The sequence below is a fragment of the Theropithecus gelada genome, chromosome 3 (genome assembly GCF_003255815.1).
Source record: "Theropithecus gelada isolate Dixy chromosome 3, Tgel_1.0, whole genome shotgun sequence".
Lineage (NCBI taxonomy): Eukaryota > Metazoa > Chordata > Mammalia > Primates > Cercopithecidae > Theropithecus > Theropithecus gelada.
The window spans coordinates 74,494,948-74,517,927 of NC_037670.1; the positions used below are offsets into that span (position 1 = coordinate 74,494,948).

Here is a 22,980-nt window from a genome sequence, read left to right on the forward strand (position 1 = left end):
CCCATCTCTTTGGGAGGCCGAGGTGGGTGGCTCACCTGAGGTCAGGAGTTCAAGACCAGCCTGGCCAACATAGAGAAATTCTGTCTCTACTAAAACTACAAAATTGGCTGGGCATGGTGGTGTATGCCTGTAATCCAAGCTACTTGGGAGGCTTAGGCAGGAGAATCACTTGAACCCAGGAGGCGGAGGTTGCGGTGTGCCAAGATCACGCCATTGCACTCCAGCCTGGGCAACAAGAGTGAAACTCCATCTCAAAAGACAAAACAAAAAAAAAGTAACTGAAATGTGTATTTTTGGAAATGTGATCATTCTATGTCAATTTTTTAATTTATGATTTTTTAGTACAAATATAACAAAAGTATTTCCATGTCAATTTAGTATTTATTATTTTAAATAGCAGCAGAGCACTGTGTTAAGAGAATGTAGGTTTAACCCATCTCCCACTATTAGATTCTTTTTAATGTTATTAGTAAGCTTTATTGATGTATGATTTATCCACAATAAACTGTACATATTTATATATGCACATATTTGATGAGTTTGCACATATGTATATGCCATTAAACCATTACCAGAATCAAGATAATGAATATATGTCACCCCAAGAAGTTTTCTGAGCCACTTTTTAATTTCTGTTGCTCCTCCCCATGGGCACCAGCATCTCTAGGCAAACACTCATCTTTCTGTTGCTATACATTAGTTTGCATTTTCTAGAATTTTATATAAATGGAATCATACAGAATAAAAAAAAAATACTTTTTGAATGATGAAATTAATTCATGTTGTAGCACATATCAGTAGCTCATTCCTTCTTATTGAGCAGTATTCCATTGTATGGATATATCACAATTTATCTTTCCCTCTGATGGATAGTTGAGTTGTTTCCAATTTCTGACTATTATAAATAAAGGCACCATAAGCACTTGTATACAAATCATTGTGTGTATGCATGCTTTCATTTCTCTTGGGTGAATACCTAGGGATAAACTAGCTAGATCATACGTTAGGAATAAATTTAACTTTTTAAAAAAATTGACAGATTTTCGGAAGTGTTTGTACCATTTTATATTTTCATCAACATTGCGTAAGAGTTCTCGTTCTTCCACATTTTTGCCAACTGTTGGCATGGTTAGTGTATTAGGCCATTCTCACATAGCTATAAAGAAATACCTGAGACTGGGCAATTTATAAAGAAAAGAGATTTAATTGGCTTCTGGTTCTGCAGGCTTTACATGAAGCATGGCAGCATTTGCTTCTGGGGAGGCCTCAGGGAGCTTTTATTCATGGCGAAGGCAAAGCAGGAGCAGCTGTCTCACAAGGCAGGAGCAGGAGGAAGAGAGAGGAGGGAGACATAACACACTTTTAAACAACCAGATCTCTTGACACTCACTATACAGTACCAAGGGGGATGGTGCTAAACTATTCATGAAAACTCCGCACCCATGATCCAGTCACCTCCCACCAGGCCCTACCTCTAACACTGGGATAACAAGTTGACATGAGATTTGAGAGGGGACACAAATCCAAACCATATCAGTCAGTATTTTTAATTTTAGCTATTCTAGTAAGTGATAGTGGTATTTCATTTTGATTTAATTTGCATTTCCCAAATGACTAGTGGTGTTAAGTTTTCATGTACTTATTTAACATCCATTTATCTTCTTTGGTGAAGTGCCTGTTAAAAACTTTTGCTTGTGTATTTATTTTTTAATTGAGTTTTGGGACCTCTTTATCCATTCTGTATACAAGTCCCTCTTTAGATAAGATTTGCAAATACTTTCTTCCAATATGTGGCTTTCTTTTCATTCTCTTGGCGGTGTCATTTGAACAGTAGAACATTTTTATTTTGATGAAATCCAATTTATCCATTTTTGATGGATTATATATTTCATTTAACGTTTAAAAGGTATTTGCCTAACCCAAGATAAAAATTGCAAGGTTTTCTCTTAATAATTTTTAGAAGTTTTATCTTCAGTTGTTACATTTAGGCCTGTGACTAATTTGGAGTTAATTATTTTATGTGATACAAAGTATGTGTTGGAATTTATTTCTTTAGAAATGAATATTCCATTGTTGAAAAGTACTCTTACTCTACTGAGTTGCCTTTGTACCTTTGTGGAAAATTAGTCGTACCTTTGTGGAAAATTAGACAACTAATATCTATCTATTTATCATATATATATATATATATATATATATAGCTATATTTCTGGACTATATGATTATCCATTGATCTTTTTGCCTGCCTTTGTGCCAGTTGCATGCTATGTTGATTATTGTCATTTTGTAATATCTTGAAATCAGGGTCAGTAGGGTTAGTCTTTCAACTTTGTTCTTTTTCAGAGTTGTTTTGGCTATTCTAGGTACGTTGAATTTCCATATGAACTTCAGAATCAACTGTAAGTTGATACTGCATTATTTCCTGGGCTGCTGTACCACAAATGAATGGCTTAAATACAAAACTCCCCCACCCCCGAAAAAAAAAATGTTCTCTAACAGTTTTGGCAGCTAGATGTCTGAGATCAAGGTGTCAGTGGGGACATGCTCTCTCTGAAGGCTCTAGGGGAGGATCAATCTTTTCTTCTCTCCTAGCTGCTGGTGGTTGCTGAAAGTCCTTGGGGTTCTTTGGCTTGCAGATGCATCACTCCAGTATGCACCTTGGTCATCACATGGCATTTTCCCTGTGTGTCTGTGTGCTCTGTGTCTTCACATGGCATTCTTCTTGCGTCTACATATCCAAATTTTCCTCTTCTTACAGGGCCACCAGTCACTAGATTAGGACCCACTCTAATCAGTATGACCTCATCTTTATTTTATTATATTGGTTCAGACCCTGTTGTCAATTAAGGACACACTTACAGGTGCCAGATAGGCATGAAATTTGGGCGGGGGGTACTACTCAAAGCAGTATAGATATTAAATCATGTTGTACTGAGTCTATAGATCAATGATATCTGAGTCATCTGATGCATAGACACAATCTATGTCTCCCTTTATTAATGATCTTCTCTAACTTCTCTCTGCCATGTTTTACAGTTTGCAATGTACAGACATTACACATCTTTTGTTGGATTTATCCCTAAGTATTTTATATTTTTATTGTTATTATAAATCATGTTTTTAAATTTGTTTTTTTCTGGATGTTCACACTATTGTCTGTAAGTACAACTGATTTTTGTATATTGATGCTGTATCTGCAGTTTTGGTAAACTGAATTATTAGTTTCGATAGCTTTTTTGTAGATTTCATTGGATTTTTCTATATATATTATATCTTTTATGGATAAAGAAAGTTTACTTTTCTCTTTGCAGTCTAGGTGCCTTTTATTTCTTTTTCCTACCTTATTTCATTCTTGTACCACCAGAAAAATATTGAGTAAAAGTAGTAAAGCAGTCATCCTTGTCTTGATCTTAGAGGAAGAACATGTAGTATTTCACTTTTGAACACAGTGTTTGTTACTTGTAGGTTTCATTAGGTGGCTTTTATCAGATTGAGGAAGCAGCCTTTTATTCCTGCTTAGAAAGTTTTAAACAGGAATTAATGTGGATTTTCTCAAATGCTCTGCTGCATCTCTTAAGATGATCATATGAGTTTTCTTTATAGTTTGTTAATATGGTGAATTATACTTATTGGTTTTCCAATGGTAAACCAACCATGAAGTCCTAGGATGAACCCCATTTGGTGATGGTTTGTTATCCTTTTAATCTATATATCTTTTAGTCTGCTTGCTAAAGCTTGGTCTAGAATTTTTAGATTCCTGTTCTTGGGGAATATTAGTTTATAAGGTTTTTTTTTTAAGAAAAGGGTTTTTATGATTTATTACCAGGGTAATGGTATTGAATGAATTGAACTGAAAATCAATTGCTCCCCTTCAGTGTGCTGGTTAAATTTGTGTTGGTATTATTTGTTGCCTAAAGGTTTGATAGAATTCATCAGAGAACTCATCTGGGCTCTGTTTTGTTGTGTGTTCTTTTGTTTTGATATATTTCTATATGATAGATATAGAGCAGTTCAGGGTATCTATTTTTCTTGCGTGAGATCTTTGTATTTGTAGTTTGTGTTTCTCACGGAATCTGTTCATTCCATCTAAATTGTCAAATGTATTTGGAATAAAGTGGTTCATCATATTTCCTTATTATTATTTTTTAATATCTCTAATATCTATGATGATGCTCCCCTATCTCATTCCTAATATTGGTAATATGCATCCTTGTTCACTCTCTCTCTTTTTTATCCCAATTAGACTGGCTAAATGTTCATTAATTTTATTGATCTTCTCAAATAACTAGACCTTGGTCTTATTGATTCTCTCTTTTTCTTGTTCTCACTTTATCTTTTGTTTTCTGTTTCATTGATTTCCACTCTAATCTGTATAATTTCCAGTTTCTACTTTGGGTTTTATTGCTCTGTTTATATTTTTTTCTAGTATTTAGGGTAAAAAGAAGGTGAGGTTAATGATTTCAGACCTTTTTTGTTTTCTTATATTGGAGTTTAGTGCTATAAATTTTCCCATAAGTACTGCTTTAGTAGCATCCCATATATTTCGATATTTTGTTTTCATTTCCATTCAGGTTTCTAATTTCCACTTTGATTTCTTTTTTGACTTAATGGGTTATTTAGAAGAGTATTATTTGTGGATTTTGCAGAGATTATTCTGGATGATTAAAATAGTTGTGGATTTTCTAGAGACCATTCTGTTAACGATTTCCAATTTAATTCCAGTGGAGTCAGAGACCATACTTCGTGTGACTTGAATGTTTTTAAATTAGTTGAAGGCAGAAGTGATTCAGTGACAGTTTTTTCCACGTGGGACACATGGGGTCTTAAAACAGAAGATAGACTGCCAGGGAGAGGAAGAAGGCTGCATCTCACTTGATGAGGCCGCTAGGACAAGAGTGGACTGAGTATGCATATGGCAGCCACCTTCATGCTGTGCTCTGGAAAAGGGCAAGTTTTTATTAAACTTTTATTTCAAGTTCATGGGTGTAAGTGCAGGTTTGTTACATAAGATAAACTTGTGTCATGGGCCTTGTTGTACAGATCATTTCCTCACCCAGGTATTAAGCCTAGTACCCATTAGCTATTTTTTCTGATCCTCTCCCTCCTCCTGCCTTCCACTTCCAATAGGCCCCAGTGTGTGTTGTTTCCCTCTATGTGTCCATGTTTTCTCAACCTTTAGCTCTCACTTGTGAGAACACGTGGTATTTGGTTTTCTGTTCTTGTGTTAGTTTGCTAAGGATAATGACTTCCAACTCCATCCATGTCCCTGCTAAAGGACATGATCTCATTCTTTTTATGGCTGCACAGTATTCCATGGTGTGTGTGTGTGTGTGTGTGTGTGTGTGTGTGTGTGTGTGTATCACATTTACTTTACCCAGGCTTTCATTGATAGGTAGTTAGGTTGATTCCATGTCTTTGATGTTGTGAATATTGCTTCAATGAACACACACATGCATGTGTCTTTTTTATTATTATTATACTTTAAGTTCTAGGGTACATGTGCACAACGTGCAGGCTTGTTGCATATGTATACATGTGCCATGTTGGTGTACTGTACCCATTAACTTGTCATTTACATTAGGTGTATCTCCTAATGCTATCCCTCCCCCATTCCCCAACCCCACGACAGGCCCCAGTGTGTGATGTTTCCCTTCCTGTGTTCAAGTGATCTCATTGTTCAGTTCCCACCTATGAGTGAGAACATGCAGTGTTTGGTTTTTTGTCCTTGCAATAGTTTGCTGAGAATGATGGTTTCCAGCTTCATCCATGTCCCTACAAAGGACATGAACTCGTCCTTTTTCATGGCTGCATAGTATTCCATGGTGTATATGTGCCACATTTTCTTAATCCAGTCTATCATTGATGGACATTTGGGTTGGTTCCAAGTCTTTGCTATTGTGAATAGTGCCACAATAAACATACAGTTCATGTGTCTTTATAGCAGCATGATTTATAATCCTTTGAGTATATACCCAGTAATGAGATGGCTGAGTCAAATGGTATTTCTAGTTCTAGATCCTTGAGGAATCGCCACACTGTCTTCCACAATGGCTGAACCAGTTTACAGTCCCACCAACAGTGTAAAAGTGTTCCTATTTCTCCACATCCTCTCCAGCACCTGTTGTTTCCTGACTTTTAAATGATCACCATTCTAACTGGTATGAGATGGTATCTCATGGTGGTTTTGATTTGCATTTCTCTGATGGCCAGTGATGATGAGCATTTTTTCATGTGTCTGTTGGCTGCATAAATGTCTTCTTTTGAGAAGAAGTGTCTGTTCATATCCTTTGCCCACTTTTTGATGGGATTGTTTGTTTTTTTCCTGTAAATTTGTTTGAGTTCTTTGTAGATTCTGGATATTAGCCCTTTGTCAGATGAGTGGATAGCAAAAATTTTCTCCCATTCTGTAGGTTGCCTGTTCACTCTGATGGTAGTTTCTTTTGCTGTGCAGAAGCTCTTTAGTTTAATTAGATCCCATTTGTCAATTTTGGCTTTTGTTGCCATTGCTTTTGGTGTTTTAGACATGGTCCTTGCCCATGCCCATGTCCTGAATGGTATTGTGTAGGTTTTCTTCTAGGGTTTTTACAGTTTTAGGTCTAACATTTAAGTCTTTAATCCATCTTGAATTAATTTTTGTATAAGGTGTAAGGAAAGGATGCAGTTTCAGCTTTCTACCTATGGCTAGCCAGTTTTCACAGCACCATTTATTAAATAGGGAATCTTTTCCCCATTTCTTGTTTTTGTCAGGTGTGTCAAAGATCAGATTGTTATAGATGTGTGGCATTATTTCTGAGGACTCTGTTCTGTTCCATTGGTCTATATCTCTGTTTTGGTACCAGTACCATGCTGTTTTGGTTACTGTAGCCTTGTAGTGTAGTTTGAAGTCAGGTAGCATGATGCATCCAGCTTTGTTCTTTTTGCTTAGGATAGACTTGGCAATGTGGGCTCTTTTTTGGTTCCATGTGGACTTTAAAGTAGTTTTTTCCAATTCTGTGAAGAAAGTCATTGGTAGCTTGATGAGGATGGCATTGAATCTATAAATTACCTTGGGCAGTATGGCCATTTTCATGATATTGATTCTTCCTATCCATGAGCATGGTATGTTCTTCCATTTGTTTGTGTCCTCTTTTATTTCACTGACCAGTGGTTTGTAGTTCTCCTTGAAGAGGTCCTTCACATCCCCTGTAAGCTGGATTCCTAGGTATTTTATTCTCTTTGAAGCAATTGTGAATGGGAGTTCACTCATGATTTAGCTCTCTGTTTGTCTGTTATTGGTGTATAAGAATGTTTGTGATTTTTGCACATTGATTTTGTATCCTAAGACTTTGCTGAAGTTGCTTATCAGCTTAAGGAAATTTTGGGCTGAGACAATGGGGTTTTCTAAATATACAATCATGTCATCTGCAAACAGGGACAATTTGACTTCCTCTTTTCCTAATTGAATGCCCTTTATTTCTTTCTCCTGCCTGATTGCCCTGGCCAGAACTTCCAACACTATATTGAATAGGAGTGGTGAGAGAGGACATCGCTGTCTTGTGCCAGTTTTCAAAGGGAATACTTCCAGTTTTTGCCTATTTGGTATGATATTGGCTGTGGGTTTGTCATAAATAGCTCTTATTATTTTGAGATACATCCCATCAATACCTAATTTATTGAGAGTTTTTAGCATGAAGGGCTGTTGAATTTTGTCAAAGGCCTTTTCTGCATCTATTGAGATAATCATGTGGTTTTTGTCTTTGGTTCTGTTTATATGCTGGATTACGTTTATTGATTTGCGAATGTTGAACCAGCCTTGCATCCCAGGGATGAAGCCCACTTGATTATGGCAAATAAGCTTTTTGATGTGTTGCTGAATCCGGTTTGCCAGTATTTTATTGAGGATTTTTGCATTGGTGTTCATCAGGGATATTGATCTAAAATTCTCTTTTTTTGTTGTGTCTCTGCTAGGCTTTGGTATCAGAATGATGCTGGCCTCATAAAATGAGTTAGGGAGGATTCCCTCTTTTTTTATTGATTGGAATAGTTTCAGAAGGAATGGTACCAGCTCCTCCTTGTACCTCTGGTAGAATTCGGCTGTGAATCCATCTGGTCCTGGACTTTTTTTGGTTGGTAGGCTACTAATTATTGCCTCAATTTCAGAGCCTGTTATTGGTCTACTCAGAGGTTCAACTTCTTCCTGGTTTAGTCTTGGGAGGGTGTATGTGTCCAGGAATTTATTCACTTCTTCTAGATTTTCTAGTTTATTTGCATAGAGGTGTTTATAGTATTCTCTGATGGTGATTTGTATTTCTGTGGGATTGGTGGTGATATCCCCTTTATCATTTCTTATTGCATCTATTTGATTCTTCTCTGTTTTCTTCTTTATTAGTCTTGCTAGTGGTCTATCAATTTTGTTGATCTTTTCAAAAAACCAGCTCCTGGATTCACTGATTTTTTGAACAGTTTTTTGTGTCTCTATCTCTTTCAGTTCTGCTCTGATCTTAAGTTATTTCTTGCCTTCTGCTAGCTTTTGAATGTGTTCACTCTAACTTCTCTAGTTCTTTTAATTGTGATGTTAGGGTGTCAATTTTAGATCTTTCCTGCTTTCTCCTGTGGGCATTTAGTGCTATAAATTTCCCTCTACACATTGCTTTAAATGTGTCCTAGAGATTCTGGTATGTCATGTCTTTGTTCTCATTGCTTTCAAAGAACATCTTTATTTCTGCCTTCATTTCGTTATGTACCCAGTAGTCGTTCAGGAGCAGGTTGTTCAGATTCCATGTAGTTGAGTGGTTTTGAGTGAGTTTCTTAATCCTGAGTTCTAATTTGATTGTGCTGTGATCTGAGAGACAGTTTGTTTTAATTTCTGTTCTTTTACATTTGCTGAGGAGTTTTTTACTTCCAACTATTTGATCAGTTTTGGAATAAGTGTGATGTGGTGCTGAGAAGAACGTATATTCTGTTGATTTGGGGTGGAGAGTTCTGTAGATGTCTATTAGGTCCGCTTGGTGCAGAACTGAGTTCAATTCCTGGATATCCTTGTTAACTTTCTGTCTCATTGATCTGTCTAATGTTGACAGTGGGGTGTTATAGTCTCCCATTATAATTGTGTGGAGGTCTAAGTCTCTTTGTAGGTCTCTAAGGACTCGCTTTATGAATCTGGGCACTCCTGATTTGGTGCATATATATTTAGGATAGTTAGCTCTTCTTGTTGAATTAATCCCTCTACCACTATGTAATGGCTTTCTTTGTCTCTTTTGATCTTAGTTGGTTTAAAGTCTGTTTTATCAGAGACTAGGATTGCAACCCCTACTGTTTTTTGTTTTTCATTTGCTTGGCAGATCTTCCTCCATCCCTTTATTTTGAGCCTATATGTGTCTCCGCATGTGAGATGGGTCTCCTGAATACAGCACACTGATGGGTCTTGACTCTTTATCCAATTTGCCAGTCTGTCTTTTAGTTGGAGCATTCAGCCCATTTATATTTAAGGTTAATATTGTTATGTGTGAATTTGATCCTGTCATTATGATGTTAGCTGGTCATTTTCCTCAATAGTTGATGCAATTTCTTCCTAGCATTGATGGTCATTACAATTTGGCATGTTTTTGCAGTGGCTGGTACCAGTTGTTCCTTTCCATGTTTAGTGCTTCCTTCAGGAGCTCTTGTAGGGCAGCCTAGTGGTGACAGAATCTCTCAGCATTTGCTTGTCTGTAGAGGACTTTATTTCTCCTTCACTTATGAAGCTTAGTTTGGCTGGATATGAAATTCTGGGTTGAAAGTTCTTTTCTTTAAGAATGTTGAATATTGGCCCCCACTCTCTTCTGGCTTGTAGAGTTTATGCCGAGAGATCTGCTATTAGTCTGATGGGCTTCCCTTTGTGAGTAACCTGACCTTTCTCTCTGGCTGTCCTCTACATTTTTTCCTTCATTTCAACTTTGGTGAATCTGACAATTATGTGTCTTGGAGTTGCTCTTCTCGAGGAGTATGTTTGTGGTGTTCTCTGTGTTTCCTGAATTTGAATGTTTGCCTGCCTTGCTATGTTGGGCAAGTTGTCCTGGATAATATCCTGCAGAGTGTTTTCCAACTTGGTTCCATTCTCCCTGTCACTTTCAGGTACACCAATCAGACATAGATTTGGTCTTTTCACATAGTCCCATATTTCTTGGAGGCTTTGTTCGTTTCTTTTTACTCTTTTTTCTAAACTTCTCTTCTCACTTCATTTCATTCACTTGAGCTTCAATCACTGATACCCTTTCTTCTACTTGATCGAATTGGCTACTGAAGCTTGTGCATTCATCACGTAGTTCTCATGTCACAGTTTTCAGCTCCATCAGGTCATTTAAGGACTTCTCTACACTGGTTATTTGAGTTAGCCATTCGTTTAATCTTTTTTCAAGGTTTTTAGCTTTTTTTGCTGTGAGTTCCAACTTCCTCCTTTAGCTCGGAGAAGTTTGAACATCTGACAACTTCTTCTGTCAACCCGTCAAAGTCATTCTCCGTCCAGCTTTGTTCCGTTGCTGGTGAGGAGCTGTGTTCCTTTGGAGGGGGAGAGGCACTCTGATTTTTAAAATTTTCAGCTTTTCTGTTCTGTTTTTTCCCCATCTTTGTGATTTTATCTACCTTTGGTCTTTGGTAATGGTGATGCACAGATGGGGTTTTGGTGTGGATGTCCTTTCTGTTTGTTAGTTTTCCTTCTAACAGTCAGGACCCTCAGCTGCAGGTCTGTTGGAGTTTGCTGGAGGTCCACTCCAGACCGTTTGCCTGGGTATCAGCAGTGGAGGCCGCAGAACAGCAAATATTGCTGAACAGCAAATGTTGCTGCCTGATTGTTCCTCTGGAAGCTTCGTCTCAGAGGGGTACCCAGCCGTGTGAGGTGTCAGTCTGCCCCTACTGTGGGGTGCCTCCCAGTTAGGCTACTCAGGGGTCAGAGACCCACTTGAGGAGGCAGTCTGTCTGTTCTCAGATCTCAAACTCTGTGCTGGGAGAACCACTACTCTCTTCAAAGCTGTCAGACAGGGACATTTAAGTCTGCAGAGGTTTCTGCTGCCTTTTGTTCGGCTATGCCCTGACCCCAGAGGTGGAGTCTACAGAGGCAGGCAGGCCTCCTTGAGCTGCGTTGGGTTCCACCCAGTTCCAGCTACCCAACCACTTTGTTTACCTACTCAAGCCTCAGCAATGGTGGGTACCCCTCCCCCAGGCTCACTGCCACCTTGCAGTTCGATCTCAGACTGCTATCCTAGCAATGAGCGAGGCTCCATGGGTGTGGGACCCTCCGAGCCAGGCGTGGGATATAATCTCCTGCTGTGCCATTTGCTAAGACCATTAGAAAAGCACAGTATTAGGTTGGGAGTGACCTAATTTTCCAGGTGCCATCTGTCACAGCTTCCCTTGGCTAGGAAAGGGAATTCCCTGACCCCTTGCACTTCCCAGGTGAGGCGATGCCTCGCCCTGCTTCAGCTCACGCTCGGTTGGCTGCACCCACTGTCCGACAAGCACCAGTGAGATGAACCTGGTACCTCAGTTGGAAATGCAGAAATCACCCGTCTTCTGTGGTCCTCATGCTGGGACCTGTAGACTGGAGCTGTTCCTATTCGGCCATCTTGGAACCCCCACGTATGTCTTTATAATAAAGTTATACTGGGAACTTTTTAGCATTGTATCTGGTGTCTATGCAAGAAAGAGGTTCCATTTTGTTTATTTGTTCATTTGCTTGTTTGTTTTTAGAAATAAAATCACAGATAGGGCCTTTAAAAAAGAATTAGTTGAGACCTATTTAATGTCTTAGAATACTGCTTATCATGTTACATTTCTATGTACACTTGAAAAGAATTTATATTCTGCTGTTATTGGACAGAATGTTATAAGTATAAATTAGGTCAAATTTAGTCATAGTGTTATCTAAATCTTTTATACCATTGCTCATTTTCTCTCCATTTGTTCTTTCAATTATTGAAAGAGGAACATTGAAGTCTTTCCTATAAAAGTGTGTGTGCTTTTTAATTTTTTTTTTTTTACAGCTCTCTTGGTTTTTGCTTTATGTTGAAGCTGTGTAATTGAGTGCATAAATGTTTAGGCAATGATCCTCTTTATCCATGATAATATTCTTTGATTTGAACTCTACTTTTTTATTGTTAATGTAATTATTACAGCTTTTTTTTTTTGTTAGATTGGCATGGTGTATCCTTTATGTCCTTTTACTTTGAACCTATTTGTGTCTACATATTTCAAATTAGTTTCTTCTGGACAGTATCTAGTTGGGTCTTGCTTTTCTGTATAATTAGATAATCTCTGCCTTTTAATTGCATGATTTAGACCATTTTCATTTAAGGTTATTATTCATATGATGAAGTTTAACTCTAGCACATTGATCACTTGTTTTCCATTTTCTCCCTGCTCATTTAACCTTCTTTTCTGCTTTCTTTTGTATTAATTGAACATTTTTATTATTATCTTTAATTTTCTTTATTTGCTTATTAGCTATAACATTGTTTTATCATTTTAGTGGTTACTTTAGGGTTTTAGTATATATTTTAATTTATCACAGTCTAACTTTCAATTATGTAAAGTCATTTAAGGTACAGTATAAAAATCTAATAATAATATACTCTCATTTCGCCACTTCTGTTTTTGTGCAATTGTTTTCATGGATTTTATTTTGTCTACATTATAAACTTCACATTACTTTGTTATGATTTTTGTATAAGCAGCCAATTATCTTTTTAAAAGATTTAAATAATAAAATCTCACATATAGTTACCTAGGCAGTTAGTATTTCTGGTTCTCCTCCTTTGTGTAGATGCATATTTCTGTTATCATTTTCCCTTGCCTGAAAGATATCTTTCACATTAGTTGTAGTGTGTAGATAATGGTGATGTATTCTTTCTGATTTTGTTTGTCTGAAAATCTTCATTGAATTTTTATTTTAAAAAGTATTATCAAGAGGCATATAATTCTAAGTTGACAGTTTCTTTTTCTTAGTACTTTCCTCACTGTCTTTTTGCTTCATTATTTCTGGTGAGAAATCTACTGCTACCTTCATGTTGTTCCTCTGTCAGTGAAATGTCTTCTTTTCTCTGGTTCTTTTTATGAATTTGTCTTTAACACTGATTAGAAAATTATATTATGATTGGCCCACATGTGCTGCATGTGTCTCATTCTTTTCAGACTAGCAGCTACGCAAGGCTGTACTTTTCATGGTGAATGGCAGGAATGCAAACCAACCAACCAACTATGAAAGCATATTTCCAGCCTTGGTTTGCATTACATTAACTAATATCCATTAGCTAAAGCATGACATATGGTCAACCCCACGTAAGGGATGGGGAAGTAAAATCCATCTATCAAGAAGCTGTGTCAAGGCTAGGCATACAGATTATGCTCAAATTGCTCATCTGCACTGGAAGAGGTCCACTACCTTGCTAATAAACTTAGATGTCCCAAGTAGAAGACACGTCATGAAACATAGCACAGATTATTACAATTGACAATATTTTCCTATTGGAAGATTTTTCGCTACTGTGGTTTCCACAGCTGGTCTCCTTTCTTAGGAGCACATTCCAAGTCACCCCTTGTAGTTTTCTGATGGTAAAGCAGTACTTATGATCAAGTTCCTAAAAAGCTAAGAATGTTGAGACCATACCATATGTACTCTAATTTTGATGAAGGTGTACAGGATTCATTTGTCTTGTTAAGGAAAATTATACTTTACTGTGTTTCAACATGTAGTGACAGAGTTGTGAGTACATTCTTGCCCTTTTAAAAAAAGAATACTACGTAAACAGGCAAAATCCTTTTGCTATTTTTGTAGCTTTACCAGAATATTCTTTGACATGAGTAATTTAAGGGATAATTCTCAAGATTAAGAGGGCAAAGCTAAGTAGAAGTTGAGTCTGAAAAAACCAGCTACATATTTTGAAGGCAGTCAAATTGGCATTATGGATATTTGATGACAGTAATTTTATGTATTCACATGTTGTATTAGTCCATTTTCACAATGCTATAAAGAATCACCTGAGACTGGGTCATTTACAAAGAAAAAAGGTTTAATTGACTCACAGTTCCGCATGACTGGGGAGGCGTCCGGAAACTTTCAATCATGGCAGAAGGTGAAAGGGAAGCAAGGCACATCTTAAATGGTGGCAGGAGAGACACAGCAAGGGGGGAAGTGCCACACTTTAAAACCATCAACTCTCACAAGAACTCACTCACTATTGTGAGAACAACATCGGGAAAACTACCCCCATGATCCAGTCACCTCCCACCAGGTCCCCTCCCTTCACACATGGGGATTACAATTTGAGATGATATTTGGGTGGGGACACAGAGCCAAACCATAATCACATGTATGCATTGTTGCTAATGATAATCAATAACATTAGCTTCCATTTCCATTTTGAGTATTTCCTAGCTATTATGTACATATACATTTATCATCTTTATTACTCATGGTAATCCTATTAGGTCTTATTAATCCCATTTTATTCACGAAGAAACCAAGGCTCAAAGAAGCTCAATTAATTGGCCAGGGAGAGACAGCTAGCAAGTTGTAAAATTGGGGTATAAACACAGATTGATCTCAATCAAAGTCTGAGCATAGCCCATTATAGTCTGATGCCTCATTTCATCCTTCATCTCTAAATTCCCATTTGAGCTTCCTTAAGGGGATTCATTCGGCTTAAAGGGAAATAATGAATATATTCACATGACCTAAAATTTTATGGAGAACTTGCAGAACTTTGAGAATTCCTCTGCAGATTCTTGGGGTTCCTAATTGAGAAACTTGGGTCTGGGGCATCAGCAGCAGCCTGGCAGGCCTTGGAGTCAGAGGCACCAGCTGCAGTCTTACCTCTGCTGCATGGCAGCTGGGGGCCATGACAACAGATCACCATTCAGCCAATTCTATTCATTCTCCCAAATGGGGAATTGCTGCCATATCTCCCTCAATTTTTTGTAAGGATTATGTTTGAAAAGGCAAGTACAATGCAGTTTGGAGAAGATGGCAAGATAAATGCTTTAAAGGCAATAAAGTGTTGTCAACATTAGACTGCACCAAAGTGTGTTGTTAACTTGAGCTAATGTCCATATGTGTAAAGTTCTTCAAACAGTGCCTATCATATTCCAAGTAGAATACATTTACTAAATTTTAAAAATATAATTTGTACCAACATAAAAGTTGGGGAAAAACAAAGCTTATGCAGATTTTGAATAGGAAATCGGTTGATAGTTTTGTGATTGTAATTAGTGAAGAAAGTGCAGCTCTCAGAAGGGCATTATCCTTGTGAAATTTTTTTAAAACTATAAATGGGGAGTTACTATGCTGCAAAATAGAAAACACAAGGCTAATAGCATGATATATTAGCAGCTTTCTTCTGCAATGAGTACGGATATGCTAAGGAAAGTATTTAGGTTATACCACTTCGCTGTTCTTTATTTATTTATTTTTTATTTTTGGGAGGGAATGGAGCCTCGGTCCATCACCATGCTAGAGTGCAGTGGTGCGATCTCAGCTCACTGCGACATTCGCCTCCCAGGTTCAAGCTATTCTCCTGCCTTAGCCTCCCAAGTAGCTGGGACTATAGGCATGCACCACCATGCCCAACTAATTTTTCTTTTTTCTTTTCTTTTCTTTTTTTTTTGCATTTTTACTGGAGACAGGGTTTCACCGTGTTAGCCAGGATGGTCTCGATCTCTTGACCTCTTGATCTGCCCACCTTGGCCTCCCAAAGTGGTGGGATTACAGGCGTGAGCCACTTGTCTGGTCCTCACTTTTCATACATTTCTGTTTTTAATGTCTGTGATGAATATTAATTAAAATAACTCCTGTTCTTCAAAAATGTGTCTCCAAAAATCTGTTTTTATGTAATACTTTACCCATTGGTTTGACATTTCAATTTCTAGGCAACAGAGTTTTTTTTAAAAAGAATTTTATATTGAATGCTAAACACATATAATTTAAATTGTATGAAAACCGACCCCAACTCCCTTTTCTGTGTTATACTTTATGGGACTTTGTCTTAGCCTGGCCCTTTACTGTGTAACTTGAGCCTGGGTTATGCCGATTTCAAGCCCACATTGTTTTCATGTGTTATGATACCAGAAATAAATTAACAAATGATAATGTTTAGTACTACAGATTTTTTTAAATTATCAGAGCAGGACTTTTGTCCTATGTCTTATTTGGCTTACCTTCTTTCTAATTCAAAAATATTATTAATGGGAGCTCATTTTGCAGCAAATGTTGGGAGGCATGGCTGTCTCCTCTCTCCCTCCCGTTCACCCTCACTCATACACATACACAACTGAAACTAACAATACTATGGATAAAGACTGGATCAAATGATAACCAAATCAAGGGATAGGGTGCCAATGAGGGAATGAGGCAGTTGGGATGTGGTCAGCAGTACACAATGGCACCTTCCTTTTAAAATTTTAGCTTCCCAGAATAACATCAGCAGTATTGCTGTAGTAAGTCCAGATCTTGACCCATTTTATCGATTGGGTCATCTGTAATTTCTTGATCTGAGTTCTCTGAGCTGACAGAAGAGACTCCTTGCATCTTGGTACATCAGGATACATCCTTGGAACATTCTCTTTGTTGACTGGACTTGGAGCTAGACAAAGGACAAGAGCTAGAGCCTGGAACACATTCCAGAGCAACTTAGGTTATACTTGGCCAGAGTTAGTTATTTTCTTCTCACTGTGTTTAGCTGAGTGACTGGGCACATATTGGTGAGCCACCATGCTTATAAAAGTGTGTTTTGGGGATACCCAATAATAATATTAGAGAGAGTATACATGGGCTATATCATGGTCTCATCAGATTCAAGCTAATACATGTTTTGTTTTGTTTTGTTTTGTTGTTTGTTTTAACAGAACGAAGTCCCTGAGGTGAAGAAAGAGGAGACTTTGCTGGATCTGGACTTCGATCCTTTCAAGCCCGAGGTGACACCTGCAGGTTCTGCTGGAGTGACCCACTCACCCATGTCTCAGGTATCAGGTGCTTTTTGGATATTTGGAGATATTTCATAAACCTCAATAATTCAGTGCGGTAAACAATGATCCCTATACCTTTCATGACTACTATCTATTTTTATTTTTGGTTGACAGATATTTCCTAATAGGAAAGAGGGGTAGAAAGGGGACCTTATCGATATCAGTTATTCTAAGCCTCCCATGCCATCAGCTTTCTCTACCCATAGAGCTGGCATAACCATACATTCCTGTTTTCTCTCCCAGAATAATTGTTACCAGTGTCCACTTTGCACTCAGAACTGTTCAGGTTTACAGGATATATTTTATGGCTTCCCTGGATGAAGCTCTTTCTTTTGGCTTTGGGTTTACTCTTCTTGCTGTTTTCTCTACTTCCCTTCCTCATACTTTGCAAGTTAAGGTGTGTTTGCAATGACCATGAGAGCATGGCCCAGCAGAAGCCGTTTTCAGAGTTGATAGTTCTGAACTTGATGATGCTGTGTTCATCCTCCACATTGAAGAAGCTCCCTTCCTGTGATCGTGATTATGGTTTGATGGAGAGTTGTCTTGCTTCCCCAAGCCTTTTTGCTCACCACTCTCTCCCTCTCCACATTTCTTCCTTTCTGATAGTTACTGTCGTTACATTTTCTGTCCGAGGATACTGGTGGTAGATGCCGTAATGACCTGTGGGTAGGTCCTCTGAAATATAGTTACTTTACAGCTCTCTATGCTAATAGAAGGAAGTTAACTCAAAATTTGACAAAACAGAAACTGTTTATATGAGTGCTTTGCTTGTGGTTGGAGCCCCACATTTGAATTTAGGCAAAACCAAAGTTGCTAGAGTATGCTTCAAATGAATTAGTGAAAGAGTATTGTAACATTCACCCTAGGAATTGAGACCTACCTTGATTCCCTGGTCTTGAAGACTTCTTGGTATATCACAGTAAACTACTAGGGAATAAATAGCTCAATATGAACCCCAATAAATAAGGATCATGTCTATTCCATGCTTTATTCTAGAATATGATTGGACTTCTAAAGGCCTTCCTGTTGTAAAATATGAACAATAAATGTCTAAGGTGTTAGTAAAGTAGGAAATTAATAGTCTAGACACTAGCCTTAAAGATGCTTTGCAAAAAAAAAAAAAAATGGGTCTCTTAGGTGAATGTTCCAGGAAGCCTCCTGTATTAACTCTCCTCTAGAAGATTCATGATGTGCATTATGAATATTAAAGACTGAGAATACTAAAGACTGAGAAGTTCTGCAATTAAAAAAACTGTTTATGTTTGTTTAACTTAGAGTTTCCCAAATTTGTTTGACCACAGAAATTTATGTTAACCACACTTTTCTTAATATTCATTGGAATGTTCTCTAAAACAATATTTTGAGAAGTATTGTCAGCAAGTTTGAGGATTCCACCTTGGTGACCAAGAAAAGTACAAAGTGAATATACATATAATTGAGTATACTTCCTTCTCAGAGCTCTCTCATTGTATAGACAGCCTGCAGAATTCACGGGATTTTCTCTGCCTTACTCTCCGTGTGTGTGTGTGTGTGGTTTTTTTTTTTTTTTTTTTTTTTTTTTTTTTTTTTTTTTTTTTTTTTTGAGGCAGAGTTTTACTCTGTCACCCAGGCTGGAGTGCAGCGGTGCGATCTTGGCTCACTGGAAGCTTTGCCTCTTGGGTTCACGTCATTCTCCTGCCTCAGCCTCCTGAGTAGCTGGGACTCCAGGTGTCCACCGCCACACCTGGCTAATTTTTTGTATTTTTAGTAGAGATGGGGTTTCACCATGTTTGCCAGGATGGTCTCGATCTCCTGACCTCGTGGTCCACCTGCCTTGGCCTTCCAAAGTGCTGGGATTACAGGCGTGAGTCACCACGCCTGGCCCATGCTTCACTTCTTTTGTGGCAGAAGCAAAGTTTCTGCAGTGGATGCTGGAATGATTAGTGGGTGAGATTTCATAGCATTTCTGTCTACCAGTTTGAATCAGGAGAGAAACCTCTTTCATGTTAATTCATGATTATATTAATCCATAAATCATGAAACTGTGTGTGGCCTCATGACTAAGAGATTCTTCAAAATTAAACAAAAATGACCTGGTTTAATCTTCAAAATCTTAGTTCTGAAGGACATATATCACCGCAGTCAGGGCAAGCTGTGTGTGTCCCTGTGCTCTTCCTCATGGCCAGGTAATAAAACCCTCTAGCCTCCTGGTGGCCATAACTGAGTCACTACACTATAGTTGTCCTACAATCCGGCTTTGATCATACCTCTCCTCTCTTGCTAAGAACAAAAGTCTTGACTGAATGACAAAAAAAGCACAGCACTGTTAGGTCTGCCTGGTTTCTTTCCTCTTCACTCAAAATGACCTCCTTTACTCATCACCTGAACCCATGTTTTCGAGTGATGTTCTTGCTGCTAGCAGAACACCTCATCTTGTGATCTCTGCAGTATCTGTGCACACTAACGCATCCTTTCATGATCCTGAGGATTGATAAACATGACATTTCACATTTCCTGCCTTCCTTTTAAAGAAAATACAGGTGATGTGTGCATGATGCAGAGACATGTACTAGCTTGTATGATCTTTGATTCTTAAGGGGCTGTGAAGCAATGAAATGCAAATCATCTAGATAATCAGAAAACATATATTAGATCCATGTACAGAAAATTGTGGCTTTCCATGGAGCTGTTCTCTCCTGTCTTAGTCGTCCTACAAGAAGATGCTAAGCAAGAGACCAGGCAGGCTGCATGGAGATAGATGCAAGGCGGGCAGTGCAGAGCGGTTAGAATGGGTCCGAACCAGGTGGGTGGGTGTCAGTTAGAACTCAGGGCCCGCTTTCTATAATACAGAATCCAAATGAGGCCTCTGCAATCTCTACTGGAAACCATCATATTTTTAAGGTGGGAATGCCAGGCTCTCTAGTTTGCTTTTCACATTTAGTGATTCAAAATAAGTACACAAACATGGATCCATTCTAATGACAAAGACATGGGCATAACGGGATGTGGCTTTAGCAGCAATTCTCAATCATAAAGGAAATAAAGAGAAGTCTCCCCTACTCCCCTCAGCCATAGTGGAAGTCATTTGAACCATCTGGCCTCACTCCCCAGGATTCATAAGCTTTATAATTAAAATAGCAGTAGTAAGTGTAATTCATTCATGTCTTAGGGGGTGCTCTGCCAGTTTGTATGATTACCAATTCATTGAGCAGTGTGTTATCATCTAATTTAACATATTGAAGAACTATTTTTCTGGGGCTCATTTACCATCAAACGGGTCATCCTATATCCTCTCAAATGAGATGAGAAGGAAATAGCATTAGCAGTGATTAGCGCCTGCATTTTCTCAAAGATGTGATAAGCTCTAAAATTTGGACACCTCGTTTACTTCATTTTAATGAGGTATGTGTGTGTATGTGTGTGTATTAAAGTAACCTCATTCATGTTTCAAATATAGTTTTCTACTCACATAGTGAAAGGTGAGATTGATTAGGCCTGTGCTATCCAAAGCTAAATGCCATTTAAGCTTATATTAAGTATAATAAAATTATGTAAAATGGAAAATGTGCTTTTGTTACCCTAGCACATTTCAAGTGCTCAATAGCCACATGTGACCGGGCCTACCGTACTGGATAAGTACAGATATGGATCATTTCCATCACCAAAAAAAGTTCTATTGAACAGTGCTGTATGAAATGCTTAAAAAATGCTTATAATTTCAAGAACTTTTGTCACGTCAGCTTTTTTTTACATTTTAGGTTTGTATAACTAACAATATTTTGGTTTATTTGCTTTCAGACATTGCCCTGGGACCTGTGGACGGTAAGCCTCTAATAACTCTGTTTTCATGTATCTTGATCCCCAGAAATTTGGAAACCTTGTTATATTTTATTTCATTTGCAACAGAAAGAAGACTCATACAATTTAATGATGATGTAGACCCCTAGGATGGTCATTAGGCCACTGAAAGTCTTGAGCATTATGAGAACCTGAAGATGATGGTGAAGGAAGAGTACAGTGGACCAGATTCCTGGATGAATAATGGTCAATAATTTGAATAATGGTCAATAAATTGGCCCTTTGTTTCTTTCTGTGGTGGTTGATGGCAAAAGGAGCTATTGTAGTGAAGGACACACACACTTAAATAGAAGACAAGGAAAGTGTGAATGAGAAAATGGAAGAGATGGGCTACTTGACACATGGAATCATTTTTAAAAAATTATTATATTTAATGAGGTTTGAGTTAATAAGAACTTGAGCTTTACAGCCAGATGGCCCTGGATTTTAGTCCAAACTCTTCTACTTATAACCTTGAGACTTTGGGCAATTTCTAAAACTCTCTAAGCATCATTTTTTCTCATTTGTAAAATAAGGGTAACAGTGCCTACCTCAGAAGGTTGTGTGAGGTTTAAATAAGATAATTGTAGAGTATGTAGCCTGGTGTCTGGTATGTGTCAATAAAAGGTAGATATTATTATTGATGTTTATTCAGCTAATCTGATGTGTAAGGATAACTACTCCATAATTTAGACTTGGGAAAGTGTCACAAACAGAGCTTTGTGGTGGTCTCATTGGTGCTGTGAAATTAGGTGACTGGTCACACACCTCTACAGCCTCATATCCCTTGCAGCAGGGTCTTTGTTTTAGAAAAGCCCTGGTGACGTGGTCTTAAGAACCCAACTTAAGTTGTATGTTTTCTTCTTTAATAGTGAGACAAAAAAAGGAAAGTTTGATAGATCTAGCTATTCCTGGGCAATGCCACTTCTGGATTGACTTTGCCACTTTCTTTCTCCCTTCAAAACAAAAAGATGTCTGTCCCTTCTTTCTGCAGTTGCAGGGCTTATACTGCAGTCTTTAAGATTCTTGGATCATCAAGGAAGGTGCTCAAGAAGAGAGATTAAAAATGTCGATTGAAACCACCAATGACTAAGTTATATCTTTTCTAGTGAAAAGTTTTACTCATATATTCACAAAAAGGCATGCATGGATTGATGCTCAAGTCATTTGAATTCTAACTTCAACTCTGTGTTAATTTTCTTGGAGATTAAAAAGACAATGCTTTTTTTTTGTTTTCCAGTATTTATATCTTTAGTGGAACTGTAACACATTTTCCTTCCCTAGCTGGGAGGGTATGGAGAGGGTGAAGGTATCATCTAGAAACAGCTATTGAACATTTCAGAGGACAAACTTGCTAGGAATGGTACCAATAACAAGAATGCAAAACAACAGCTTTCTGAACATAATTGCTCACAGCTATTAATCATCTCAACTTTGCAAGATTTTTTTGTTATGTGGAGAAAATGGCTGCTAATTTGGAGGAATGACATCAAGAGAATTCTCCAGGCAGTCAGACTGGTTAATATCAGACCATTCTCCATCTAAACATCCACCTCAAAGACAGAGCCAAGTATAGGATGAGTTTGGGGAATATTTTCTTCTGATACTGTGTCAGAGTGTGTGCTACTGTGTAATTTCTTGACCTCGAGTGCTTGATCTTATTCCGATGTTCTCAAACTTGCTTATGTGTTTGAAACTTTACGTTTCAGAGTCTGCTAAAGCAGAAGTCATGTACTAGCCATAAAACATCCTTGTTGATGCTACAAAATGACAGAGGCTTTCTTTGGGTTTTAGTTATACCTTTTCTACAGTGGTCTTAAACAATTTTGGAACAAAAATCATTCCCATCACAAAACAAGTTGTAAAGTTTGTTCCTAAGCCAGTAAAAGCTATAGCCTTCAGCAGAATGTTGACTCTAGACACCATAGGATTAGTGTTAGTGTGTTAGTGAATTTTCTTCTCTTGCCTTATTGTTACTATTTTCTTTACCTATACAGACAAGCGCTGATTTGGTACAGCCGGTAGGTAAATATCCAGAACATTCTGGATTTTTTTGGTATTTGATATGCATTACATACATAGCATATTTTCTAGAATGAACTGTTTCCCCATGTCATTGCTAGTCATAGATTTAAACCTTAAGCCAATGAATGTAATCACTTTCCAATTTGGTTTTACTGGTGCTACCTGCCT

General features: G+C 37.9%; 1 protein-coding gene across 3 annotated transcripts in view; it reads left to right on the forward strand.

Annotated features, from left to right (window-relative positions):
- AMPH (amphiphysin) overlaps positions 1-22,980 on the forward strand; it is a 253,826-nt gene that overhangs the window by 185,245 nt on the left and 45,601 nt on the right. For all 3 annotated transcript variants that reach the window (XM_025380451.1, XM_025380452.1, XM_025380453.1), the window contains 3 exons: positions 16,852-16,968; positions 20,749-20,772; positions 22,785-22,808. In XM_025380451.1, coding sequence (XP_025236236.1) covers positions 16,852-16,968; positions 20,749-20,772; positions 22,785-22,808 — 165 coding nt within the window. The remainder of the gene's footprint in view (positions 1-16,851; positions 16,969-20,748; positions 20,773-22,784; positions 22,809-22,980) is intronic.